This window comes from Bos grunniens, chromosome 10 (assembly GCF_055505025.1).
Source record: "Bos grunniens cultivar Pamir isolate PY7600 chromosome 10, Bosgru_T2T1.0, whole genome shotgun sequence".
NCBI lineage: Eukaryota > Metazoa > Chordata > Mammalia > Artiodactyla > Bovidae > Bos > Bos grunniens.
In genome coordinates this window covers 38,140,225-38,168,044 of record NC_141174.1, presented here as the reverse complement: position 1 = coordinate 38,168,044, position 27,820 = coordinate 38,140,225, and the positions used below count along the sequence as shown (strand labels likewise).

Sequence of the window (27,820 nt, the reverse complement as noted above, 5' to 3'; positions counted from 1 at the left end):
GCATCCTTCCCCAACTGGCCTATCCAATCCCCACCTCATCAGGTGCAGTGCTCCTTCCAGGCTCCAAAACCTAACCACTCCCAACCCATCCTCCATAGCATCCATCTGCATCTTCCTGATACCATCCTAGACTAAGCCACCTGCACTCATGTGGTAGCCTCCTAACTGTCTGCAGGCTGCCCTACTGTGATGTATTCTTTCCAAGACAGTCAGTATGACTTTTTAAGTTCCTTTTATCATGTCATCCCAGCTCAGAAAACCTTAGAGGATTTCCCACTTCACCACAAGGCCTTGTGATGCTCTGTTTTCTGCCTGGCAACATTCCCCGCTCCCTGTTTTTCAAACACAAGTTCTTTCTATTTCTGGACTTTCCACCTGTTGCTCCCTCTGGTGGGAAGGCCTTTCCCCTAGTTCCTCCCACCACCTCATTTTTCAGGTCTCCGCAGAAAGGCCTCCTCAGGCCTTCTCCCTTCCCCCAGCACACTCTCTATCCCGTCTCCCTGTTAACTCCATTCACTGTCGTCATCCACGATATTTGTGTTCCTTCATCCATAGACATGTTTACTGTTGTTCTCCCCACTGGACTGGAGAAGTAGGGACTGCATCCATTTTCCATGACACTCTCAGCTCCCAGCAGTTTCTGCCTGGCACATGGTAGGTACTCAATAACTAGTGAGTCAGTGGAAGGGGTTTCCCCAATTTACCCAACTCTTTTGGAGACTAAGACACCTAATCAGTCCTCTTTTTCCATTTAGTAACTAACAGGTATTGTCCAGCTCTGGTTCTTTCCCCAACCAGCTGGTCTAACATGGTCAGAGACAACTTGCCCCCTTCTTTCCGCTTGCTTGTTTGAGTCTGGTCAGTCTGGCTCCCCCCTCCACCTCTTCTCAGGATCTGCTCACATCAGACTCACAGTAGCAAGTCCCCGAGGTCTCCCTTTAGATGGCATTCACTCCCACCCTCCGCAGCCTATGGCTCTAGTGAGCATCCCTGCCTTGCCTCTTTAGCAATAATGTCCTGCTGGTTTTCCCTCTTTCCCTCTCTGACTGTTCACTTTCTATCTCCTGCACTGGCTCTGCTCCTCCCAACTCCTAATCCTATGTGTTGCCCAAGCCTGATTTCTTCACCCTCTGCTCTTCTCCTACAATCTCCCACACAGCGTGGCCTCTCAGCTGAGCCACAGCCCTTCAGCTTTGAATATTCTATTGTCATTCCCACCTCTCCACCAGTGCTCCTGCCTTTCTTCTTCTTTTTTTTTTCTCTCGATCAGGGATTGAACCCAGACCTCGGACCCTTGGCAGTGAAAGTGCAGGGTCCTAAGCCCTGGACTACTAGGGCAGTCCCTCATAGGTGCCATTCCTTCCACCTAGAATGCTCAGTTCCCACACTGCCCTGTTAAACCTTAGCTTATCTCTCCTTCAGGCTTAGCCCAAGTTCCGTCTTCTCTGTGAAATCTTCCCTAACCAGTTTGGCCCAAATGAGGCTCCCTTCAATGAGCTCTTGTAACTGACAGACTGGAACATTCAGCTCAGCAATTAATCCCATATTATCTGGTCATTTTGATCATTGCACGTGCATGGCACTAATCTCTGCAGCTAACCCTCAATTTCCGAGGGCAGAGTTTAGAGTCTCCCCCTCCTCTGCTGGGCCTGTGTGTGTGTTAGTCACTCAGTCGAGTCTGACTCTTTGCGACCCCATGGACTGTAGCCCACCAGGGTGCTCTGTCCATGGACTTCTCCAGGCAACAATACTGAAGTGGGTTGCCATTTCCTTTTCCAGGGGAACTTCCTGACTCAGGGATCCAACCCAGCTCTTCTGCATTGCAGGCAGATTGTTTACAGAGCAAGTATATCCTAGGCCCTCAACAGATAACTGTTCAAATGAACTCAGTCCCTCATTCAGTTCTCCATTCCTCCAGCTGAGTGTTCCCCAATTCTTGAACCTCTCCCCACAGAGCTAACTCGAACCTTTTTGGGCTGTGAATTGTCTCCAGTTTTCCCAAGATCCTCTTTCATTACAGAGCCCACGCCAACCCCTGAGGCTTTCTGAGCATCCACTGGCTGAGAACAATGTCTGGATGACTTCATACTCCTCTGTTTATACACCTTGCTTGGTGTTGGCTCTACCTTGAAACCGCAAAGCTGCTGCAGAGTCATGATTGATCAAGGAGCCTGGGGAACAGCCTGCCAGCTCAGCTTTGCTGCACTAGCTCCAGCCTCTACAGCCTGAATCAGGAGCCTAAACACCTTTGCCCAGGGTCTGCTCCACACTGGAGTCATTTACTTGTAACTTCTCTTTCTGTCTGAGGGCAAGTGGCCACATCTGAGATAAATGGAAAGGCAGCTGATGCTTTGTGCCTGCATGCTAAGTTGCTTCAGTTGCGTCCAACTCTTTGGACCCTATTGAGGAGCCCACCAGGTTCCTCTGTCCGTGGGATTCTCCAGGCAAGAATACTGGAGTGGGTTGCCATGCCCTCCTCCAGGGGATCTTCCATGACCCAGGGATCAAACCCAGGTCTCTTATGTCTCCTGAGTTGGCAGGCAGGTTCTTTACCACTAGTGCCACCTGGGGAACCCTGCGATGCTCCCAGGCTGCCAGTGCTAGGACTTCCCAGCTGAGGGTCCTGCACCTTGGTTAGCTGCTGACTTCTCTGTTGGCTTCCCCAGTGATCCCCAGAACCCAGGGATAAATCAGAAACCAGTCTTGCTCTCAGAAAACAAGGCTGGCCACTCTTCTGGATCTAGTTTTTTAAAAAAGCTGCTTTATCAGCAGGAACAAAACTATGATCTCCACCCCTAACAATAACAGTAACCCAGATTCTAGGGCTCTACCCATTATCAAGAAATTGGTGAGGGAGGCATAAATTAGCCACAGCTTCCAAAGAAACAAACTCATGAGTTCTCGGAAACATCTAAGCTGAGGCTGGGTAGTTCTCCAGAACCATGAAGTGCTGAGCCTCAGGCAAGATGGAACCAGACATTCTTACTTCCCACTGAAGACAGAGCTGCACCTGGGAGGGGGCAGGGCAGACAACCAGTGCCATCCGGACCCAGGCAATGAAGACCTTTCTCCCTTTGTCTTAGGACAAAGAAGACCCCTGTGTGCAGTTGTGTCTAGAGCCAGGTGACCTCCAGGGCAGCCATGTGTGAGCTCTGCATGTTTTGAATCCTGGCAGCCAGGCTATCACCAGTGGGGACGTCAGAGCTTTGGGACTTGGTTTACCTTCTCAGCAAGGCCCTCAGATGCCCTTTGGGGAAGTGCCTGTGTCTGTGAGGAAGGCAGGCCAAGCAGACCCATGCCGCAGCAGTACAGATCAGAGTTATCTCTGGAAACAGCCACTAAAGTAACAGAGAGCAAACCCAGGGGAAGAGGGAAAGGACAGAGGCAGGGAATCTGAAGGAAGGGAGGCAGGAGCCCAGGATAAGAAGGAAAGGGGAGAGGTGGAGTCTCAAAATCCATTTTATCAACAATCCAAAGAAGACACTTTGAGCAAGTTCATTGACATTACAAGTGGCACTTAGCTAGCTGGATGGGGTAGCTAACACCGCAGAAACAAAATGGCAGAACCTACTTAAGGGTGAGTTTCTCTTTAAAAAGACAATGCTTCCTTGAGTGAGTCCACCCAAGAGCCCAAACCACCACCCAAAGACGGGAAAGACTGACTGGGCAGAAATGATGTGGGGGTGTCTAGAAGGAATGTAGATCAGCCTGGTAAGGCTGCTCCTGCAAAACACATGCCAGGGAGTCAGCCTTCTGAGTGCTGCATGTTGGGTCAGTCTACCTGAGCGCCCCATACTATAATCTCCATCTTTTAAGGTGGATGTCTCGGCCATTGCTGCCTCCCTGGGAACATCCACCCAGACTCTGCTGGTCTGGTTCATATCCCAAACCCCTCACCAGCACATAGAGCAGGATGTAGAGGTGATGGGTCAGCCAGAAGCCCCGGAAGCTGCAGCGCCGGAAGTGGCGGGAGGCGAAGATGTACATGATGGCGAGAATCAGGAGCAGCATGACTCCCGTGAGACCTGCAAAATGAACATGGGGTGAGGGCAGAGGAACAGGGCCTCACAGAGCCGGCTGTTCTGAGGCTCCCAGGGTCCCCTCTCCACTCCACAGCTCTAGGCGAGTGACAGAAGCCCACCATCCTTCCCTCTTCCTCTCCCCAACACCACTGATAATAAGCGCCTTTCACTTCCCCAGACCCTGCTTGTCCTTCATAGACCCTGTCACGATGGTTATGTCTCAAGCACCCGTGTCATTATTTGTTTCGTATCTGTCACTTTCTTGACTCTCAGGTCCACAAGAACAGGGCTCAGGCTAGGCTAGTTCACCACTGCACTCGGGTGCCTCGTGTAAGGCCTGGCACACCACGGGCCTTAGGAAAATGTGTGCTGAGTGAATGAATGGACAGGGCAGCTACTCTGAGTCCTCTGAGTAGAACTCCGGATGTTGTAGGCCCTACCCTTGGGGAGTCGAGGCTTGGTCAGGGGCCAGGTAGTACTCTACCCGGCAGCCACATCACAGAGCATGAACACTGACACAGTGAGTGAGTGGGACCACATCATCACTGCTCATCACCAGAGCCCCCCTGAGTTCCACCCACTCAGACCTGGTGGGAGACCCCTCCTCTCACAGAGGATCCTAGGCAACACTGGAGCCATTCCAGAGAATGGTCCCTCATGTGATCAAGGAGGAGGAGGCAGAAGTGAGGAAGATTAGAGCCCTGTAGTGTGGAAAAGCAGAGATTAAGAAGGGATCTAGCCAAAGCCTATAAGTCCTGAATGGAGAGGAGAGCGTAAACATGGCTTGATCCACTAAACCCCAGTGTGCAGGATCAGCAAGCACTCTCTGAAGTTCAAAGCAGATCGTTTTAGGGTTTAAAGAAAAATAAAAAAACATGCTGTGTTTTACAGAAAGGAGTGTAACACATTTACAGAAAGATGTGTTACTCCAAGGAGGGAACAGACTTAAAATATAAATAGCTTCAAGAAGCATTTGAATAGATTCATAGCTAATAGCTCTAAAATGGGTGATTATGGGGAGTGGGGAATATGGGCTCTTGTAAAGACTACAGAACAGAGGGGAAGCCTATTTGCCAGGAGGGGGAAGGGTATTTGCCAGGCTCCATGAAGAGCCCAGCCCCTCCCCCACATAGCTGGGGCACAGCATTCCTCAAAGTCACTGTCATGGTAGGTGTGTGTGTTCAGGTGGAGGGGATACACTGCTGTTCCTCAGAGGGAGTAACTAGCTCAGAACTGGGGGAGGAGCCCAGCTAAGCTCTTGAGAGAAGGCCTGGAATGCAGTCCCCTATAGCCCAGGAAAGCACTCTGGGCAAGGGCAGAGCCTGGCTCACGGTCAAGGCCAGAAGCACCAAGCCAGAGTGACTGGGCTGCCTGTGGCAGGCAAAACCCAGAGCCTGGCACTCAGAGCCAGGCCCAGAAACACATGCAGCAGACAGGGCTCTCACCTGGCACAGTCTGGAAGAACCACCAGTAATACTTCTGGGGGAACTCAGATCTGTGGGGAAGGGAAAGCAAGTGAGGGGATGTCTAGGACTTCCAGAAAGGACCCTCTAGAGGAGGCACCCCAAACCAGCCACCAGTCTCCCTTTCTGCAACTTGGGATTCGGGGCTCAAGATGATCATTGTGCTATAACCTGGAGGGGGACCCACTCCTGAGCCAAGAAAATTTTTTTTCTTTTTTTTGAGCCAAGAGGATTTCTGCAAATAATTTCACCCTCTTCACCCCCAGGCCAGGCCACACACACACACACACTCTCACTCTCTCACTCTCTCTCTCTCTCTCTCTCTCTCACCCATTGTCATGGAAGAGGCCAGGAAAGAGGCAGGAGAGGACGCTGAGCGGGCTGATGGAGAAGAGGTACACGTTCACCACGTGGCCTGCACTGTGTAAGACTGAGGAAGACCAGACAGGGTAGGGATGAGCCTGGGGCCAGCCCACTGGGGGTGCTCAAAGCATTCAACCCCAGCAGGAGGACTCCAGCCAGCCAGAGTTGGGGGCCTGAAGAAGGACCCTGGGGATCTAGACTTCTGTTTTCTAATCAGCCTCCTGTTCCTCTCCTGCCTCACATACACATTATCCATGAAAACAACCCCAGAGGTCTGAAATTATACTATTAGAAATTCATTCCTTTGGTTTCTCTCGCAGAATTATGTTTTAAAACATAAAAGTTGGGGGAGATCACACACTATTATGTGCACTCATTTTGGGGTGTGAGTAACTTGTCAGTGGGAAGTGGTGAGGTGGACTTTACAGCCTGGGGCAGTGAGGGACTCCTGGGCTTACTTCACACCACCGTCATCCTACGAGAAGGACATCTAAGACTAACGCTCACATTACACGCGGGTGGAGAACAGGGGGGCTCTCAGAGGAAGGGGAGCCTGCAAGGGGCGAAGGAGATGGAGAGGATCCCTGAGACTCCCAGGCCCTGCCTGTGAGGACGATGGCAGTAGAGGCAATGAGGCGATGGAAGTCCACGGCGGCGTCGAAGGGCACGTAGCGGTTGAGGAAGGTCTCTCGCAGGAAGGTGATGAGGTTACGGCACATGGTGAGCAGGATGTAGGAGAACATAAAGGAGATGCTGGCCGCCGTGCCGCGAGACAGGATGATGCCCACGCGGGTGGTGTCCGTGATGCCCTTGTGGTGAGCCGCAAAGGCGTAGTCTGCAGAGGGCCCTGGCCGGTGAGCTCAGCGCAGGCCCCGGCCCCCGGCCACCACTGCGGCCCACAAGCCTCCCGCAAGCTCTAGTCCAGCCGGCACCTCGCTCCCCTGAGGCCCCGCCCCCAGGGCTGTCACTCATTGCCGCCCCGCCCCGGGGCTGTCCGTCCCTCGCTTAGGCCGCACTCCCAGGGCTGTGGCTTATTGTAAGCCCCGTCCCTCCACGGCTGTCACTCACAGTAGGCTCTCTCCAGGAAGAGACCCCCCGCAATCGCGTAAAACACCGCCAAGCAGCCGATGTGGCGCCGGTAGTTCTCAACGAAGCGCTTGAACTGCTGCACCGTCTGGTGACGACGGCTGCGTTGAAACTTCTCTCGGTGAGCCTCGGTGAACAGCAGGGGCTGGAACGATGTCACCCTGGAAGACAGGAAGTCTTGGTTCTCCGCTAGGGACCCGATGCTAATATGTACCCGTTCTCCAGAGAGGAGAAAGGAGCATCAGGTTATTTAAGACAGTAGGGTGTAGACCTCAAAGGCTCCTTAAGACCACCCTCCTTAAGCGGGCTGTCAGTGAGGGGACGCCCTTGCAAATGGTCACTTGGTCACTCTTCTTCCAGTCCGTTAGCTCTCAATTCCCACCAGCTCCATTCTCATCCTTTACTGGAGGCTCTTCCTCCAGGAAGCCTTCCCTACCTCCCAGGCATAGGTGACCACTTCCTTGAGCTCTGAAGCCTCCTGTTCTTACCACCATTACAGCATTCATCAGTGGGACACTGTAACTATCACTGTACCAGACTGTTTCAGCAGACTGTGACATTCTTGGGCAAGGACTGTTCATCTTGCCCATACCCCCAGTGCCAGCACAGTGCCTGGCGTTAAATAATCAATGTGTGCGTGCCAAAGGGATGGGTGAACTGCTTGGGCTAAAGGGAAGGAGCAAGCATACTTCTTGCCAAACCTCCGGCGAATCTCCTGGGGAGGGTCTGTGTCGTTGGGGTACTGCAGTCTCCGTGGTGTCAGCTCCACCTCGATGTCAGCGTCCTTTCGGGGACGGCGAGCACTCACTCTGGGAGAGGGACTAGGACAGGAATGCAGATTAGGATGGGACCTTGGCCATCTGAGCCACCAGATTCTCTGCTGCCCCTCCCAGAGGGCTTTCTCTGCCCTTTTCTAATTTGCATGAAAGCACTACTTGGGCTAGTGAAGGTCCTGATCCCAGACATTGTGGAGAAATAAAAAGCACCCTGACCCTCTCCCTCCAACATCTCCAGATGAGGGCTTACCAGAGCTTCTCCTGGCTGATGTAGGAGGCTCGCCGGCAGAGGTCCTTGATGACTTCAGGTACCTCCACCCCTGCAATGCAGAGCCGGGCTAGCTAGAAGCTCAGGGTCCAGGGCCCAGGAGGACCTATCTCAAATGCACACCGCTCACCCCATGTCCGGACACTGTAGAGGGTCCCTGGCCAGTACACTGCCTCTGGGTGAGCCAGCCTCAGTCTGTGATCCCAGTGGTAGCTAGACTCAGCCATGAGGGGTTAGGGAGAGGGTTTGAAACCAAGGTGGCCAGGCAGGCTCCCCTGAGTATGTGTTCAGTTTCAGTCCTACACCTGAGACTGGTATCAGGCTTGTGGGCTAGGGTTCAGGAACTGTACATAATCTGCCTGATAAGACTGCTGCTGCTGCTGCTAAGTCGCTTCAGTCATGTCCGACTCTGTGCGACCCCATCGACAGCAGCCCACCAGGCTCCCCCATCCCTGGGATTCTCCAGGCAAGAACACTGGAGTGGGTCGCCATTTCCTTCTCCCACCTGCTAAGACTACTCAGCCACAAAACCCTGCTAAGGATCCTCTGGCTTAAAAACTCCCAGGAGTTAAGTGTAGACTCTAGGTAGTACATGTATGGGAGATGACTATAAAATTCTTTCCCCTTTTCTGTGTTTGAAAGTGCTCGTAATAAAATGTTAGGGGTTGGGAGGAACCCTCCCAGAAGCCGCCAGAGCTAAGGGGCAGGGCAGGACTGAGCTGCAAATCCAGGTTCTCACAGGAGGTCTGGGAACATCCAGGTCACTTTCGAATGCAAAACCAGTCTTGAAGATTACCCTGGTCTATAGCCCAGAGGCCAAAGTGACTAAACTGAATTTAATGAAATGAGCGTTTAAAAATAAAGTATAGATGTCTGTCCTCTCATACGGTTCAGCAAACAACAGATGTGGGAAAATGGTAACAAATGGCCAATGTAGGTGAAGGGCAAAGGGATGCTCCTTGTACCATTCTTACACCTTTCCTGCAGGTTCATGATGTTTCCAAGTGAAATACAGAGGAAACAGCAAAGCACAACAACAATTAAAAACCAAGCAGAACAGTACTCAATGCTAACGCTCAACTTAATCCTCAAGCCTGGTCCTCCCACCCACACCAGGGCCTGGATGTCCCCAGGACTCGTCTAGGCTCACTTCCTGGCATCTGTCCCTGCTTTCCCCTCAGGCCCAGGGGCCTGTCTGGTAAAGGTGGGAAATTGCAGAATCAGGAGTGCTGGGTCTGTGCTCTACCAACCCCCCTCTCACCCTGGGGACCAGAAGCCCTGACCAGAGGCCCAGCTGTGTCTTATACAATTCACCCCTCACCCCATCTGGGCTGCTCAGCCCCCCAAATTCTCATAATACTGGAAGGGACTGGGTTTGGTCTCAACATGTTCCAGTGAGAATTCCAGGCTGTGAAGACTCTGTAACAGCCCAGAGGAGGCCACAGGCAGTCCCTCTGCCTGCTACCTGGCCCCTCCTCACCCTGACTCTAGCCCCTAATCACCTGAGTCAGACATAGGTGGGGCAGGTAGTCAGGGGGAGGGAAAAAAATAGAATGGGACTCCATATACTCAGCAAACATTTAACAAGCACTCCTCCGAGGGGTAAGGTGGGAAACAAAACCAGAACAGCCCACTGCCACCATCAGACCCCCAGCTGAGATGGGTATAGCCAGATACGAGGAAACACGTTTTCCCTCATGACGTAGGCACCAGGCACTGGGGCCTTTGACAGGAAAGCAGAATTCCAGCTGCCATCCCCAACCCTATCCTGACCCTGCCCACCCCACCAGCAGGGCTGCACAATGACTTTTCTGGGCCATGGGCACTACTGCCTTTCTGTATTAAAAAATTATATTTTAATAATTATGTTCGTATAAAGAAGAATATAATCCAAGCTGGATACATTACATATTTATCAACAGTATTATATTAATTCTTCTGACTGTAAAAGAAACATAAACATTTCAATGGCACCTCAAAGCATGTGGACCCTAGGCAGGTGACTGCTGTGCCTACTAACTGAGTCAGCTGTGCCCAGCCGGCTGCCCCACCTTTGACACAGAGCTGCGTGAAGCGGAGCTCGCTGTCGTGGTCCCGCAGCATGAAGTGGAAGTCCTCCCACGTCAGCTCCTGCTTGTCCTGGAAGCCTGACTCCCGGAACATGGACTCCACCACCTCAGCCAGCTGGGTCTTGGTCAGGCAGTTGTTGGAGATCTCAATGAAGGACCTGGGGCCGGGGGGAGGAAAGCCATCAGGCCCCAACAAGCAGCCTGCAGCTTAGATGCAAAGCCATCCCAACAGACCTTCAGAGCTGAGCCAACATGGAAGGGCCCTGACTGACTAAATCCCAAGCCCTCTCCGAGTTACAGCAGTCTCTGGCTATATGGACTCTATATCTGCTGTTTACCTCCTGCTCTCTCCTTCACGGCCCCCCTCTCTCCCCCACAGTTCCTTCCCTGGCCCACTCTCCCAGCTCTCCTGCAGCACCAACCTCAGCATTCTGATGAACTCATCCTTGGAAATGAGGCCATTCCCATCAAAGTCATACATGCGGAACATAAGGCGAGACTTCTCCTCGGGGGAGCCTGGGAGAAGAAGGACCCTGTGAGAGCCTCGGCCCACTGCCTACACCCCAGGCTGGCCAGGAGGAGCCTCACACTGGATCGACCCACTGCTGGACGCAGCTAGGGTTTGCTCTGCTTCCTGACCCCTACCCGGGCATTCCCAGGTGTCTGCCACGACTGGAGACCTGGCCCCAGTACTTCCCGTGTCTTAACAAGTCAGCTGCACCCCAGCCTCAGTCTCCAGCTCTTCTCATCTCCTCCTGTCTAGGTAATCACTCCCTCCTCCCTCACCTTTCATGAAGACCACCAGGATATCGAGGAACTCCCGGAAGGACAGGTAGCCATTGCCGTCTTTGTCGGCCAGAGAAAACATGGACTGCACAAACATGTCCTGGGGCTTGAGGCCCAGGGACTCGGCAAACTCAGCCCGGCTCAGCTCACACGTCAGGGCCTCCTGCACCTTCTGCGATGAGTCCAGGGGCAGGGCCCCTGCATCTGCCTGGTCGATGTCCAGCACCTGTACTTGGGCAGCAGCAGAGGAGGGAGAGAAAAAGACAAGGCTTCCTTGACTTGAAGGCCAGTGCAGGCTTTTGGTGCCACCTTTTAAGGTGACTGCTCAGCAGCCCCACCGCTAAGCACTAGCCCATCAGCCCTGTGGGTGGTCCCTGGGTCTCTGTATTAGCTGATTGGACCAGGGATGCACACTTGACCCAAGCAGAAGGTCTGAAATTGAGACTGGGAGGTCCCAGGACAGTCTTGACCTGAGTGTAAGAAAACAACCACACTGCTCCTTCATGTGCTCAGAGACAGAGACAGGAGGAAGTGGGGGGCGGGGGGTTGACTTCCCTGGTGGTCCAGTAACTAAGACTCTGTGCAGGAGGCCTGGGTTCGATCCCTGGTCAGGGAGTTAGATCCCACATGCCACAGGAAAAGTTCTAGCGTGCCACAACTAAGACCTAGCACAGCCAAATAAATAAATAAAAGGAAGCAGGGGCATGGAGAAAATGGAGGCAGCCTGAGACAAAAGTGGCCTTGTTTGATGACAGCTTTCCCTTTCCTGGTCCCTTTCAGACCAGATCAGTCTTCCCTTTGGACTTCCTGAGACACCACTCTGTCCTCAGAGTCACTGACCCTTTGTCCGTACTAGCTTTAGCAGGTGTCTCTTATCTCCAAAGGAGTTTTGACTGAGAACATCCTCAGCTGGGCTGAGAACACGTTGGGCTGGGGCAAGGGGAATTCTCATGGCAGGTCATCTTCAGCCCACCCTCCCCGGGGCTGCGTGATCATAAAGACAGACGGTGAGGGCAGCAGGCTACTGCACCTGTCCTCCCTGCCTGTCAACTGGGGGCCTCCAGGTCCAGGGCCGGCTGTGATTTTATGAGCTAAACCTCATTGCTTCAAGCAAGGTGCTGTGGTAGAAAGAGCCTGGGGCTAGAGGCAAGAGATCAGGGTTCATGTCCCAACTCTGCCACCCACTCACACTGCATGACCTCAGGTAGGTCCATTCAGCTGTCTGGCATTCATTTCCTCACCTGTCTTTCTTATATCACAGGGTTATTGTTAGAATCAATGAGAGGTTGTGTGGAAAATGTTTTGAAAGCACTGAGCAGATAGAAAGGGTTGGCAGCTACCCGCAGAATACAGTAACACACCCTTGACAGTTCCCAGCACAGGGAGTTCCCAGAGCACTTTGGGTCCTAAGCTGAGAGGAGGTGCCCAGGTCCTGGCAATGAGTCACCCCAGTGGGGGTCCCTCCACTCTCCTGCACACTCAGGTTCAGCTTGTTGGAGGAGTGAATGACATGCCATGTGCCTGGCATGTAATGAATGACCATTAAATAGTGCCTTCCTTCATAAATCCTTTCCCCAGTCAGCCAGCCCTGCTCCTTCACCTCAAACATTCATTTTCTTCCCCTCTACTAAGCATCTCTGCTCAGCCCTTCATGCTGCTTTCTTCTGAGATAAAATTTTTCCAACTTTTTTTGAGTACTTGCCAAATCTCACCTCCACCAAGACTACCTTACATCGGCCTGAAGCCTTATTACCTTTTCTGAACTCCTAGACCACTTACTTCCTGGATCTCTTTTGTAGCTGTCATTCTTCCCAGTTATCTTTCTTCCTATGCTCACACCATCTTCCTGGTGGGATGATAAACTCCACCAGTGGGGGCTGTATTTATCCTTCATCTCCCAAGCTTCTCCTCTCCACTATTCTGCTTCCAGGCTGCCTGCATTTCTGTACCAGATAGGGACTCAAGTCCTTGCAATTCTCTTCCTATCTTGTTTACCCACATCCTCCCAATAGACTCAAAAATCTGCAAGGTGAACACTAATGTCCCATCGAGGCCTCTGACAGCTGTGCTCCCCCAAGTACACGTGGCCAAGGGCCCCCATACTGCTCATCTCACCCTAAGTTCCTGCAGCCATTGGGGCAGGATGAGCTGCATGAGGGCAGCAAAGTGGTTAGCTGTGAGCAGTGAAATAAGAAATGACACATTCAGATAACCGCCTTCCTGGGCATTGCCTCCCTGGAATCTTACAGACGAGGGTAGGCTTGGGAAGGGGGCAGGAACATCTCCTTACAGCAAGGTCAGGTAACTTGGCCCAAATCACAGCAGAGTTGATTGTTAACTAGGAACTCGGGGCTTATAATCTTCCCTGGTGTCACTCCCTGGCCTCACACAGGTATACCACTACAGGCAGGCCCACATGGACAGAACCGACCCCACATACACACCTGGGAGAAAAGGTGCCTGAAAAAGGTCTCCAGGAGGTGGCTCCGCTGCTCGCGTGTCACTGCCGCCCTCATCAACTCCTGCTCTCGCAGCTCCCACTCCTGGAAGTTCAGCCCGCTCTCCTTCAGAGCGCCCCGCAGGCTCTCCACCATCACTTGCCGTTCTTCCTCCAGGTCAAATAGCAGCACCTTTGGAGGAGCCATCGGGAGAGCAACCATGTGTCAAGGCCTTGTAAGGCCAGAAGGTTTACGTGAATCTTGTTTTTTTTTTGGGGGGGGGGGTGGTGCGCAGGGGGCACTGGAAAAAGCACTCTGGCCAAAGAGATATTGTTACTCCTGGGCTCCATGGAGTTAGGTGGCTTGCTTGTAGGTGCAGAGGTAGCACACAAAGGCACGTGTGCAAAGCTATTCTTCCTCTCTACTCCATACTGGAGAAGGGAGGGGAAGGCGGGAAGGACAGAGGATGGAGAGGCCCAGGAGCTCAACAGAGTCAGAGCCAAAGACCAGCGCCTGACTGAGCTCCCCTCCAAATCTCTAATTCACCAGATCCTGCAGCTGGGGACAGGAAAAAGGGCCCAGCTTCCTCTAAGGACACTCAGCTAGGGCCTGCCACGGCATTCATAGAAAGGAAGGGGGCAGACTGAGTCTGTAGGAGCAAAAGGGACAGTTGAGACTGTGGCATCCAGCAGACTCAGAGCAGCACAGACACATTCCAGTTTATCTCACCATCTAGCACCCCACCCAGGGACTAGGAGCCAGAAACCCTGCCTGGCCCAGGGCCCCTCCCCTCCACCTGGCTGCCCCCATGGCTGTGGCTGCGGACAAAGAGCCAGGGGCCGGCTGGGCCATACCAGGTCATACTCCTTGGGGATCTTGAGCAGCAGGGCGCGGCGTCCGTGGTTGCTGGACAGGATGAGGTTGACCTGCTGTGGGGGCCGCAGCTGGACGGTGCGGAGCACGGAGAGCCTGCCATCCACCATGTGGATCTGCCCGGGCTGCAGGTGCACCAGCACAGGCCGGCAGGGCTCCTTGCAGCCCTGCCATTCCACTGCTGGAGAGAGATGAGGCTGGGTCAGCTGGGGGCTTCCTCCCCGTGCCCCACCACCGCATCGGGGAGGAGGGCCGGCTCAGGGCTGGAGTTAGTTCAAGGCCTCTGAGCTCCACGTCCTGTCCTGGGTACTGGCGGTCATCCCCTGCCGACAGTCGCGCCTCTAGTCCATGAGCAGCATAACTACCATGTCCCGAGTGTTGAATATGTGTCCAACACTGTACCGAGTGCTTTACGTGAACTACTTTATTTAATCTTCACAAATCTATGAGGTTAGTGCTATTGTTATTATCATGTTACAGATGAGAAAAAAATAGGTTTAGATAGATTAAAATTTGTCTGAAGTCCAATAGCCCATAGGGGTGGAACCAAGATCCCAATCCTCAGTGAATGTGACTCTAGACCTTCTTTAATGACTTCCTTGTTGCCTGAAATTCCAGTGTGAGACACTGCAAAGCAGCAGTTTTTGGGAATTTGTGAGTCACAATGAGCCTGTGAAATGTAGGCAGGGTCCTGTGACTCCTCCCTGTGAGTCTATCACATTCTGTTTTTGGGGGGGACCATCAGGAGGAGCTAAGGAGGATGGAGGACTCCTGATCCAACTCCTCCTAATGCCCCAGTGACTCTTCCCGCCTGACCCGGCCTGACCTTTGCCCTAGGCTGCTGAGGGATTCAGGGGCTGTAGCCTGGAATCATGATCTCCCCTCCCCGACCCTGGCCAGCCCAAGGCCTACCTTTTATGCCCCCCATGAGCTTCTCACACATGATGCTCTGGCGGTCTTGGCCCTGGAGCCTCTTTAAATTTCTCCTCCGGAGCTGGGCAACGATCCAGGCACTGAGCAGGCTCACTGAGAAGCAGAGGCAGTAGGATGCTCAGGGGAAGGTAGAGGTCTGGGGAGATCAGTGGCTTCCTTCACAGGTTTCTTTCCTTGGGAAGAACCCCTGCTGTCCTCACCTCCTAGGTTACCCATTCAGTTGTCTCAAATTATGAAGTGCCCTGGGAGGGAGGTGCTCTGCATCCCACAGGAAGCTTTGTGGAGCATCTAAGGTGCCTGCCTACGCTTGCCTGCTTCTACCACTCGGGTCCCTTCCCAGCTAGAAATTGGTCCTTGTGCCAGAGACTGGACCCACTCTACCAGGCTGCTGATCGATCCACACACTTAGTCAAAGACTACCCAAGCCGTTGCCCCAGCAGCTACATCCCAGCCCTACTTCTTAAGCAGGCATTTGCTTCTGACAGTTTTCCACGCCTAGGCTCCTGTAAATTGCTGTGGATTGTGGGTTGCCCATGGCTCCTGAACCAATCTGGGCCCTGCGAGGGACCCCAGAAGACCAGGAAGACAATTCCCCCTGGACTGACTTATGTGTAGCTTTAATACTTCTCACGTCCCACCTGCTCTGATGTTTTCATCTCCTCGGAGGAACAGTACTCTGTATTGGTTGGTTGTCATAGATGCAGCTGACCCCACCCCCAGCTGATACCTCTCACCCAGCCCCACCCTGCCCATCACTTTTACCCAAAGGGAAGCAGCACAAAGTCCCGATGGTGACCCCGAAGCCAAATCCACTGCCTTCAAAATAGTCCCGCATGATGGGGGGAGCACAGGCTGGCAGGCCTTCGGTGCTGAGCTGTCCTGGCTGTGGGCAGGGGTCTCCTGGGGAGACAGAGGAATGTACAGGCCTGGGCGTGCTGGGCCACAAGCTCTGGGACAGGATCACTGAGGAAGGTAGGGTGGCAGAAAGAGTTCTGGGGAGCAGAGGAGAGGGGGCTTCTTACCCCTGCCATTGTACCAAGAATGTGGCATCTGCCTACTTGGGTAACATGTGGGATAAAAAAATGAACCTCAACCTGTCTCTCCCCCACACGCACATAATACACACACACACACACATAGAGCCCTTTCCTCATCACTGCAGTGGGATTAGGATATCCTTGGCCACCTGATGCGAAGAGCCAACTCATTGGAAAAGACCCTGATGCTGGGAAAGATTGAAGGCAAAAGGAGAAAGGGGTGGCAGAGGATGAGTTGCTTGGATGGCATCACTGACTGAATGGACATGAATTTGCACAAACTCCAGCAGGTAATGAAGGACAGAGGAGCCTGGTGTGCTGCAGTCTCCATGGGGTTGCAAAGAGTCTGACACAACTTAGCAATGCAACAACAACAAAGGATAGCTTGGCCCCCACTATGCTATAACCATCCTGGCCAAATGTGAGGAGACCTGGCCTCCTCACCGGGTCTTTCTGCATCTCAGTACTACCCTCGCTTGGGTACCTGCTGGGGTTTTGCAGAAGGGACCCTACATGGCTGTATGTGGCCACCTGGGGCCCCAGAACCCAAGTCTTCAGGGGCAGAATCAGGGTCACTCCCCACATGGAGTCTACTACCCAGCCACCCTGAAGCAAGCCCCCAGCTCAGGAGAGCTGAGGCACTAGATCCCAAACCCCACCAAGCGCCCCAGGCCACTCACCAGCATGCCAGAAGAAGACACTGGGCTGCAGGGCACCAGAGTCCACCTTGGTGACAGCTACTAGGACATCCCGTAGGGAAGTGTTTCTGATCTCTGCAATCTCTCTTTCAGAGAACAGCCTGGGAGTGAGAGAGGTAGTGAGCTGTTGAGATGGGTGAGAGAGGCAGGCCCCTAGGCCCAGGAACCCAGATGAAGGAAAAGACAACAGAATGTTGGGGTGGGAGTGGTGGGTCAGCTGGGAGTCAAGGGCCCATGGGGGCCATTCACGGGCAAAGGGTCTGGGACCCAGGCTGAGGTAGAGTCTGAGGTGGGAGCCAGGCAGGCCTTACCCATTCTTGCTGTTCTCAAACCAGTAGCGGTCACCATCCCGCAGTCGCACAAACTGATCAAGGATGATGGTGCTGAAGAGGGGTCCAGGGTCCCCGTGGCTCTCCAGGAGCCCCCCGGGGAGTAACTCCAGCCGGGACAGGTCCTGGTTGTACAGGGCCGCTGTGGCCTCCAGCACCTGGAGCCAAGAAGGGAGAGGTGCAAGGATCGAGTACCTGCCCTCTAGCCAAGAGCTGGCTCCCAGAGATCAGCCCCAGGGATCATCATAAAAAAGTGACAATGACAATAAGTCACTCATTATGCCCTGGGCACTGCTCTGAATGCTTTCTATAAGTTGACTCATTTATGAGAATTCTCTCACAGACTCAGCTGCTTATTTTATCAAGTTAAAACAGGCAGGCAGTCCCCTAGGTGACTTGTTCTTGAAAAGGTATGACAGTTGAAGGGTCAAAATCAGCACGAAAGTTGAATGGTTGAATGATGAGTCAGAAAAAGCTTCTAATCTTTACAGGTTAAAAAAAAAGTTTGGAAAATCGAATCCCTTCATATCCATTGCCTTTTAGAGACAGTATATGAACAGTGTTGTCCACCTGACTTTTACTGTAGTTCTTTTCTCCACAATGTAAATAAGCACTGTGTGCTATGCTGTGCTTAGTCTCTCAGTCGGGTCTGACCCTTTGAGACCCCATGGACTGTAGCCCGCCAGGCTTCTCTGTCCATGGGATTCTCCAGGCAAGAATACTAGAGTGGGTTGCCATGCTGTCTTCTGGGGTGGGGGTGGGGGGTCCTTCCCAACCCCAGGATTGAAGCCAGGTATCCTGCATTGCAGACAAATTCTTTACCATCTGAGCACTGGACCAGCTTAATTCCAATGAGGCCCAACTGAAGTTAAGGATTTGCTGCCTTTGGCATAGCTGGTGATTCCTATCTACAGGTTGATTTTATAAAGGTTTCAAGCCTTATGGACATATCACTTCTTTATAACCTTTCAATTCTCCACTTTCCAATAATTTTATAAAATAGTGAGGGCAAAAACAATAGAATAATTATTTACTGCTAGCTTCCCCAGTAGCTCAGAGGTAAAGAATCCACTTTCAATGCAGGAGAGGCAGGAGATGAGGATTCAATCTCTGGATCAGGAAGATCCCCTGGAAGAGATATGGAAACCCACTCCAGTATTCTTGTTGGAAAAACCGCATGGACAGAGGAGCCTGACTGGCTACGGTCCATGGGGTTGCAAAGAGTCAGACACAACTGAGGTGACCGAGTGCAACTGTAGAAGCAATGCTGTGCCCAAAAGGTAAGGCAGCCAGAACTGGTCTGCTGGCTGGCAGGCCACGCCATTTGCCCAGGTCATAGCTCAGAGTGTGACAGCTGACTCTCCAAAAGCAGCTTGAATATTGGCATATGAAAGTACAGTTTGTTTCTGAATTAAGGACCTGCTAAGCTCATTCAGGGAGTTGTTGGGAAGAGTAAATGAGATGAACCCTATCAAGTGCAACAGATGCTCTCTAAACATTTGCTGGATCTGCACAATCACAGAGTCTAAAACTGATCCTGCTGGTATGGTAACTTCCATCCTGGTGTGTGATCCTGGGAAAAGCGACCTGGGTGAGCTCTGCCCCTCTCACCAGATGCTTGTCTCTGGAGCCTGTATCTTGCTGTCTGTCTTCCGTGTCTCAACCCAGCGTGCCCTGGACCTCCCCCCACCTGGCCCCACCAGCAGGGGCCCAACCCCTCCTCACAGTGCCATCACTCCGGGAGAGGGCTGGGTTGATGTCCTGCCATCTGGTAACTGGAGGCAGGCCCAAGGTTGCCCTGGCCTTGGTGTAAGAGGGCAGGCCCAGATCTCGGCCCCTGAGCAGGCAACTGGCCAGGTGGTCTGTGCGGGAAAACTTCAGTGGCCCAGGCCAGAAATCTGGGGATGAGATACCAAAGAGTCTGAGGGAGCTCCTGGACCTCATGTCCAGGTTCCCACCAGCCCTGGGACCCCAGCCATACCCACACAGAGGGAGCTGTGGTCTGCAGGTCAGAAGCTCTGTCAGCAATGAGAGAGTGCAGGTTTCCCACACCCCGTCCCCCCAACCCAGCATGCCTCCCTGCCTGGTTCTGGAGCTCCCACTGAACTTTTTCCCAGGGGCCAGGGCTGCATAGCCTACAGGGACAGCCTCAGCCTCACCTCGCACGTCCTCCACCACCACATGGTCCTCTCGCTCAGCGATCTGGGAGGCCATGCCCAGCAGTAGCGCATCCACATCTTCAGCTCTTTGTAGGTTGGGGTGCTTTAGGGGTGGGGAGAGGGGAGAGGTGTGGCTAAAGGGGCCAGATGTTGGGCAGTCAGGCTCCCTCAACCCCACACTTTGGGTCCTGGGCCCACCCAGTCCTGCTGTTTGCTCCCAAACTGGAGAGTCATTCCTCCTCTACAGCTTGATCCCCTACTCAGGATGAACAATGTCCCCATCCATCCAGAGCGCATGCTGCTAGGACACAGGTCTCCACAAGCACAAGGGACCTAAAACTTTACTTCTGTCTTAGGAAACTTGATGGTACAGTTGCCAAAGGCACTAGGTCTACATCTTGACCCTTGCTCTGTTAGCAGCCAGTTGTGTGACAGGACCTCTCTGAACTCAGTGTCCTGCCCTTAATAAAAGGGCCTTATTAATAAAATAAAATAAGTAAAATAATACAAAGGTATTAGCAGGACACTGACGTCTCTTTCAGCCCCGATCTATGACTCTGCTTTCCTCTCCCCTCTTTCCTCTTACCTACCCTCTATGAACATACTACATGGAGTATCTGATGTTGCTTTAAACGAATGGTTAATGCTCCTTACCCCTAGTGGCCTGGACAGATGATTCCTGCTAATCTCTCAGAATTCCTCCCTCCACCTTGCCCTCCTCACGCATACACATTCACACGCTGCCCAGGTGTGTCTAACCGGGAAGTTTCCTTGGGGGAAGGGATGGCTGGGGTACTCCAGTGCCTACAGAGGGGAAGGAAAACCTAGGAAGAAGTGATACATGTAGACCGCATCTGCACAGCCCCCACCCCCGTGCCTCACACTGCCCTGAGGTGGGGAGGAGGACTGACGTTTGATGTGCACAGCTACCTGATCATCTCAGACATTGGTAGGGGAGAAGGCTGAGGTGCCCTGGGCTGCCTCCTCCACCCCAGCCCATCCCAGCTGGCTGCCTCAGTCCACTGCCCACCTTTACCACACACCCTCAGACACACACACACAACCTCAATCCTGACCTCTCGGCTCCAGTAGCTGTTGCAGACCCGGAGAGCTCTGGAGACACTTGAGTTCCTATTGATGACCCCCTGGAAGTGGCAGCTGGCATTTCTGAAATGAAAGAAGCAGGTTAGTGGTGACTGAGGCTATGAAGTCCTAATGTCAGGCAGGCATCAGCTCTGGTCTCCAAAGCTAGAGCCAAGGACCCAGGTCATTGATTCCCTAAGGTGGTGTGTGGTCAGGTCCTGAACAATCTGATTTTTGGAAGTTCCCTCTCTCCACATTAGACCAAATTTCTAAAACTGTATCCCATATTTTGCCATGTTTCATTCCCTCTCACTCTCTCTTGACAGATAAAAATATGGATATGGATATAGATACAGTTATAGATAAACTGTCAACAGAAAAAAAATGAACAACATAAGAGTTGTGAGTTCCAGTTTTATTCAGGGAACTTACTGAGGACTATAGTCCAGGAAACAGTCTCTGAGTAGCTCTGAGAGGACTGCTCCAAAAAGGTTGGGAGAGAAGCTAGTGTATATATACGATTTTGGCTAGAGAATGGGTGCAAACACTCGTCTCTGTAGAAGGTTACTGCTAGTCATGAGGATCAGTACCTTGGTTAATGGTTTTTGTGTTTTTCTATGTGTTGGGAGATAAAAGAATATGGGTTCATTAAAAATTTTTTTTCTGAGATATTTCTAGCTATCTAAGGAGTCTGTTTTTCCAAAGCACAGAGTGCCTTATCCTTTTTTTTGTCCCAAATTCTTTTTCAGGGTATATTGTTGGAAGATAGCTGCAGTGGTTAATTCCACAAGTGGTTCCTTGTGGAACTGGATGGTGGGCAACATTCTTTATATATATATGTATATTTATGTATGTAAATTAAAACATATAAAAGGGATTATTAATCATTTTTTTGAAATTACTTGTCTATGGATAACTCAAGTACTACAATTTCTTAGCCATCATCAGCCATATCCAGAAATTGTTCTAGAGTAAAAAAATCTAATCCATGAATGTTTTCAATTATAATGCAGCTGGGAAAAAAAATAGACTGCCATGCTTTGTTTTATATACTTTTAACTTAATATATATGTTTTTAAAGTTTCCCTCTCATTATTTTGGAGCCAACACTTTCCTTCAGCCTCACACGTTTTTATTGTAATGCCCTCCAAAGGCTTATAAGCCCCATGTTCTGTTCTTATAGCTAAAAATGTCCCCATGTAGTGTCAACACCTGAGGTGCAGACCTGGGGGCTTTGTGATTCACCCTCTGAACCTCAATTAACTGGTCTTTAATTGGGGGGATTAATATCTACACCGGTGGCAAAAAAAGTGGACATTAAGGTGCTTAAAAACCGCTGAAGGGGACTTCCCTGGTGGTCCAGTGGCTAAGACTCTGCGCTCATAATGCAGGCCGCTCGGGTTTGAGCTCTGGTCTGGGAACTAGATACCACGTGCTGCAACTAAAATATCCTGTATGCCGCAATGAAGACTGAAGATCCCACCTGCCGCAATTAAGACCTGGCTCGGCCAAACAAATAAATAAATATTAAACACACACACAGTAATGTGTTTTTTAAAACAATTGTTGTCCTTCTTTCCTTCCCTAGTCACTGTTCTCTGGGGAATGGGCATACTTCAGATTGGTAAGCCTGTCCTGAGGGCAGATTTTTCTTAATATGTACCCCCACCCCTCCACACACAAACACCTGAGCCCCTCTCTCACCTCATGTAGACGCCAGGGGGCACCATGGTGGAGAAGAACTGCTCAGAGGCAGCCAGGAACTCCGGGGAGATGCTGGGGTCCAGGAAAGGGCGGTATCCTGGCCGGAGCGAAGAGGAAACAGGATTGGTAAGATTTAGCCCTTAAATCACCCAACTTCCCCCCGCCCCCACCAAAAAAAGTTCCAGCAAGCTCTCCCTTCCTCCCTCCCCATCCCCTCACCTGCATATTCAGGGGGCATTTTCCGCAGGAAGCTGGGCAGCCACTCATACATGGCGATGTTCTGAGGGTCAAGAGAGGGGAAAGGGGAGGCCAGCGCTGGAGCAGCCAGGCCACGAGGGATCTGAGCTCAAGGAAGGCTTAGGAGGGAGACGAGGACCAGGCAGGGACAGTCGCAGGAGACACTCTCAGACAGGAGAGGTGCGGAGGTTCCTGTTCCCCACAAGCAACCAGGGCAGGTGGGTGGGGAGCGGGCTGCGAAATAATAATCAGAAAACCTCCTGCGTGAGGAGCGCTTTGCCTGCTTATCACCCTCAGGGGCTTTTCCTAGATGGCAGCTCTCTGGGCAGGGGAGGGTGGTTTCTGGCGGGGTCGTCCAGGGGAGGGCTCTGGAGTCTCCCGGGGACCAGGCCGTGGGGGACCCACCTGGTAGGTGGCGATGACCCTCTTGCGCGCGTGCTGGAACAGCTCCTCGTCCCCCCAGAGCGGGTACCGCCGGGCCAGCTTCTGCGCCCACAGGTTGTGATAGCGGAACCACAGCAGACCCAGAGCCTGCAGGAAGGGCTCGCGGTTCCCTCGCTCGGCCCCGAAGGCTGCACGCGCCGCGGGAAAGCAGGGAGGAGATGAGTGCGGGCTGGACCGCGGGGCACCCCTCGCCGTCCCTCGACCGCGCCCCGCCCGGCCCCCGCCGCCTCACCGTATAGCCCCCGCGGCCCGCGGCGGCCAGTGGTGGGATCTGGCGGCGTCCACATGAGCAGCGGGGCCTGCGCGGCCCGCGGGAAGGCGGGGTCGGGCCCCGACGCCAGCTGCCCCCCGGAGAAGCTCCGCAGCTCGTCGCTCCAGGAGTGCGAGGAGCCATAGATGGCGCTGCCGTCCAGCCAGCCGGTCACCTCGTTGGTCTGCGGGGACGGCGGGAGGCTGAGCCGGGGGTCGGGCGGCCAGGCGGGTCCGGGAGGGGTGAGGGCCCGCGGCTTTGTGGGTGCGGCGGGATGGGATCCTCTCCGCGGCTGCCTCGGGTCCCGCCAGCCCTCCACCCCCGCCTGCCGCGCTCACCAGGTCCCGGGGGTTGCTGGGGCTCTGTCCGGTCTCGGGGTCCCAGCGACTCCTCTGGAAGGGCAGGACCACGTCCCCGCTCTGGTCGCGGTCGAACACGGGGTCTCCGGGCGGGATGTGGATGTTAAGGAACTCGGCTGGGCAGCCAGACTTTTCCACGCTGACGAGGTCCGATAGCACGTGGTAGCCTGCCAGCAATTGGGGAGGGCTTGGTAGGGCCAGCAGAGGGCCCCTGAGCCGTGTATGTAGACCTTCCCTTCAAGCTTTAAAACACTCAGAAGCCATTACGGGCAAGTCTAAGCCTTGACCTCCCCACCCCTTACCAACCCTTTGTCCAAACTGTTTTCATTGTCAAGTTTGGGCTTCTCCTTGGTAGCTGGGAGGTGCCCGTTGAGTGTGCCTAGGCAGCAGGGCTGGCAGCACTGGCTGTGACATGCAGCTGGAAGCAGCCTGCCCAGAGGGCCTGCCAGCCTCAGTGGGATGCTGCACACTGGAAAGCAAGTATGGGCCCCAGGGATGCCCGACAGGAGCTGAGCGTTCCTGCTCAGAGCCAACAACCCCGTCAGTGGGGTCAGGTCCACCTAGCACCCCCATCCTCAGCCTTCGTACCAGAATCAGCACCCTGCCCTGAAGCTGTCCTAGGAGCCACAGGGGCAGAGTGAGAACAGAGTCCCACCATGAGCCCTTCAGGATTATGCCCATGGTCCTCTCTTCCCACTCCCATCAACAGCTTAAGGTGGTGCAGATTTATGCCTCTCTCTTCTCCCCCTGCTCCCACGCCTACCCCACCACCCCATTGACTCCTCTTTCATCTCTCACACCCCTCTCTCAGACCCTCCGTCACTTCTCTCTGTCACTCCCTAATGACACAGAGGTGTCCAGCTGACCCCGCAGACCTCCCTTCCCCAGAGGTTGAGGCCCTCACCGAAGAAGACCCCCAGCACTGTGCGGTTTTGCAGCGAGGCCAGCCCTGCAGGGCCCCTCATGGCAGTGTTGCTCAGGGCCCGGGGGTTGGGCAGGTGAGGCTCTCCCAGGGGCTGGTACACGCCATCTGCATAGCTGGCTGGGACCAGACGCTGTAGCCGAGAGCCTAGTGGAGGAGAGGGAGACATAAGGATGAATTCTCAGGGGGCTCCTGGGCCCTTCTCCCAGGCTCCTCTCCAAACCACAGATTCTAAAATCTTAGGAATGAAGGAGCTTTTCTGGGTACCAGCCAGCCCTTGCCCCTTAGTGATGACTACTATCCTGACCCTGCAGCTCTGGTCTCCACTTGGCTCTCACCTACCTTTGCTGCCCCATCTGTGCTCCATGAGGTTGTTGTACCACCCATCAAATCGCTGTACCTCCCATGAAATGGAGTTCTGAGATCCTGTGTGAGAACAGAGGGAAGGGTCAGCTGAGCAAGTCAGTGCACGAGAGGACAGGCTGGGTATGGGTCCAGGGGGCCTGGCACTTGGAGCAGCAGAAAGTGGACACCCAGCACAGTGCAGAAGGAAGGGTACAGAGGGAGATCACCCAGGGGAAAGTGATGTCCAAATTCAAGCCCAATCTTTAAGCTGTTCAGTGGGAAAATATGGCAGGGAGCACTAAAGTTGTGTAACTGGTATCTACTGATAAATGGCCTCAGAGAGGAAGAGGAGGGTGGCGATGGGGCAAGGGAGGCAGGAATCTTCTACTGCCCTCACACCTCAGCTCCCTGGGGACAGAAACTCTTCCCAGCCCTAAAACATCACACAGTGCAAGAGTCAGCCACTCTTCCACCCAGGGAAGAACGTCATTCTGACTCACCTGTGGACAGGGGCAGAATGGAGAGGGGCTTGGCCCTGTCCCGTTGAGCAGAGCTCAGAGCAAGGGTATGAGCCATGGGGCTGAGGCTTTGGGGCCTGTTGCTACTCAGGTCTTTTTCCCAGTTTCTTGGGTGGGATCAGGGACTGACTGGTCGTGTGGATAACCTTGTTGCCTCCTCTTCTGGGGCATTATGTTCCCCACATAATTCCTCCTACTGATTCTATTTTATTCTCCAAAAACTAGGATCTAGGAGGAAGCACTCAGCTGTTGAGGGAAGAACTCAGGCAATGCGGGCAGAAGGAAGAGTGATGTGGAGCAAGGATGCTTCTGGTCAGTAGATCAGATGACCAGCCAGATTCCTTTCTTTAGACTAGGAGGTTACAGGGCTTAGGCTCCCTCTCTGCTCACCTCAGAGAAGAGAGCAAAGAAAAGGACTCTCATCAGCCAGAGAGACTGTCGTTCCACTCAGACCAAGGACAGGATCTCAGAGCTATCTTTCTGCCCCAAGACCTTAGAGCTTGCACATCAGCACACTTATACCCATAAACTCAGCAGGGGATCTGAGACGGAAGATGACTCAGGCTGTGATGTTTGAGCAAAGAATTCAACTAAGGATCCAGGACTTGGAGCAGGAATTAGGGCGGCCATACACATGTGATTTCTAAAATATGATGAGCCAATGGCAGAACAAGGAGGCCACCTCTTGGGTAGGGCATGAGGGAGAATGCCTCTGGGAATAAGAGGCAAGAGCTGGAGGAAAAAATGGAAAATGCAAGGCCCAGGGAAGGAGAGGACTGGGAAGAATGGGACTGTGAGCAGCTTTGGCAAGGCAGAAGCTGCAGGGGCTGTCTCACCATCCTATGGCCTCCAGCCAAGACCCATCATTCCACAGACTTTCTCTGCTTTCTCTTCTTGCGTCTCCTACCCCTGATGATCAGGGACTTGATCTTTTACACCGGATTTGTGGCACCTTAAGGCCACTTTTCTCTGCAGAGACCCAGACTACAGAGAATGGCCTCAGATTCTAGTAAGCGGCAGTCCAAAGCTGAAGTAACAAGATGAAACTCTTATGGAAGTTATTGGGCTGGTGTCTTTTTTTTTTTTGGCTGCACACCAAAACTTGCAGGATCTCAGTTTCCTGACCAGGGACTGAATCCAGGCCATGGCAGTGAAAGCCAGGAATCCTAACCACTAGGCCACCAAGGAACTCCCAGATCTTAATGGGTTTTGTTTTTATCATATTGTTTTAAGACACTGGTGACTTCGCCTCAGCTTTGGGTCCAATCTGAATCCAAGATTCTTTTTTGTTTTGTGTGTCTAATCAGTCATTTCCTCTATGAGGTGACTTTATGAAAAACAAGAGAAGATAGAGGAGAGAGAAAGGGCCCCCAGATTGTAAGGAATACAATAGGAAGTACTGACACAATTGAAGGCTCTCTAGTTCTGTGTATTTGGGGAATTTTTTCATTTCATTACCATTCATCTAATCAAGAGGCTTGAAATGAGCACTCACCATGTGCAGGGTGCTGTGTTAGCTAGGGACTAGGGATACAAAGTGACACAGCTTGAAAATGACACAGCTTCTGTCCTTGGAGGATCCTGGAGAATCCTGGGTTCCTCTGCTCCTAGCCACGCTTCTCTAGTCTATACTCACCCATGGGCATCCATGGTCCAACCAGGAGTGTCCATACCAGAGCAAAGTGGAAGCTCATGATGAAAATGTTAATAAGGCTCAGGTGTTAGAACACCCTAAAACAGAAACCCTAGAAAAAAAGACAAGAGATGGAGAAAATAAGCTCCAGCAGTTCAGGAGAATCAGGGTCTCTGGAAGCCCCTGGAAATCAAGGCATGGGCGTGGGCCAAGGCCAGGGGACTCACTCTCTTCCAAGAATCTTTTATTCATTCAATGAACATGTGAAAAGCACCCACTACATGGTGGGCACTGACCTAGGCACTGGAGATTAAGTGATACAGCAGACAGAAACCTCTGCCTTCCTGAACTTTACTTTCTAAAATTAATTGGAAACCTTGCCTTTTTTTTTTTTTTTTTGTCCATGCCATGCAGCTCTCAGAATTCTAGCTTCCTGACCAGGGATTGAACTGATGTCCCTTGCAGTGAAAGTGCAGAGTCTTAACCACTGGACCACCTGGGAAGTCCTGGGAAAACTTGCTTTGACTCGTCTTTCCACAATATGTGTTCCCTGGACACAGTCTTGCTTGTCGGCCAGAACACTGGGTAGAGGCCAGGATGCTGTGCAGTGGCCAGTCCAGTAGTGTGATCTTAGGCAGGTCACTTATCTGCTCTGGACCTTGGTTTCCTCTTCTGGCTATGAGAATATACAAGCCTAAACTGTCTACCTCCTAGCCTGGTTACTAAAATCAAATGTGAGAATGAAGTAGAATTCAAGGCAAGAAAATTGACAAGTGTTATGTAGATATGATATAGAGAGGGTAGGCTGGAGCTTGGCTTCTCTTAGCAGACTCAGAAGGGATGTAGCCCCAGGTGCTCGTGTGTTTGGTGCTGCTCTCTCTCTCTCTCTCAGGCCAGCACATCACCCGGGAATGATGGGGAAACTGAGGCAGCAGGGGACTCAGGCTACTGAGTCCCTTGAGAAGTGCAAGGCTAGTGAAGACCTCCTAAAGGCAATCTGGAGATTAAACAAACAAACAAAAACA

General features: G+C 52.7%; 1 protein-coding gene across 5 annotated transcripts in view; it reads right to left on the bottom strand.

The window, feature by feature from the left end:
* Nucleotides 1-27,820, bottom strand: part of DUOX1 (dual oxidase 1) — a 33,139-nt gene that overhangs the window by 4,314 nt on the left and 1,005 nt on the right. For 2 of the 5 annotated variants that reach the window (XM_086320677.1, XM_086320678.1), the window contains exons 2-28: nt 26,799-26,907; nt 24,642-24,725; nt 24,282-24,446; nt 23,357-23,544; nt 23,001-23,202; nt 22,730-22,896; nt 22,307-22,367; nt 22,088-22,184; nt 20,377-20,467; nt 19,301-19,403; nt 18,867-19,039; nt 17,124-17,299; nt 16,795-16,913; nt 15,840-15,977; nt 15,057-15,170; nt 14,126-14,325; nt 13,278-13,463; nt 10,834-11,059; nt 10,470-10,563; nt 10,030-10,205; nt 7,961-8,030; nt 7,624-7,755; nt 6,917-7,095; nt 6,453-6,683; nt 5,816-5,915; nt 5,468-5,517; nt 3,898-4,025 (exon numbers count right to left, since the gene is read on the bottom strand). In XM_086320677.1, coding sequence (XP_086176803.1) covers nt 3,898-4,025; nt 5,468-5,517; nt 5,816-5,915; nt 6,453-6,683; nt 6,917-7,095; nt 7,624-7,755; nt 7,961-8,030; nt 10,030-10,205; nt 10,470-10,563; nt 10,834-11,059; nt 13,278-13,463; nt 14,126-14,325; nt 15,057-15,170; nt 15,840-15,977; nt 16,795-16,913; nt 17,124-17,299; nt 18,867-19,039; nt 19,301-19,403; nt 20,377-20,467; nt 22,088-22,184; nt 22,307-22,367; nt 22,730-22,896; nt 23,001-23,202; nt 23,357-23,544; nt 24,282-24,446; nt 24,642-24,725; nt 26,799-26,856 — 3,708 coding nt within the window. In that variant the 5' untranslated portion in view covers nt 26,857-26,907. Of the gene's footprint in view, nt 1-3,897; nt 4,026-5,467; nt 5,518-5,815; nt 5,916-6,452; nt 6,684-6,916; nt 7,096-7,623; nt 7,756-7,960; nt 8,031-10,029; nt 10,206-10,469; nt 10,564-10,833; nt 11,060-13,277; nt 13,464-14,125; nt 14,326-15,056; nt 15,171-15,839; nt 15,978-16,794; nt 16,914-17,123; nt 17,300-18,866; nt 19,040-19,300; nt 19,404-19,954; nt 20,095-20,376; nt 20,468-22,087; nt 22,185-22,306; nt 22,368-22,729; nt 22,897-23,000; nt 23,203-23,356; nt 23,545-24,281; nt 24,447-24,641; nt 24,726-26,798; nt 26,908-27,820 lie in introns of those variants that run through there. The other 3 variants (XM_086320680.1, XM_086320679.1, XM_086320681.1) reach the window with 3 other exon arrangements.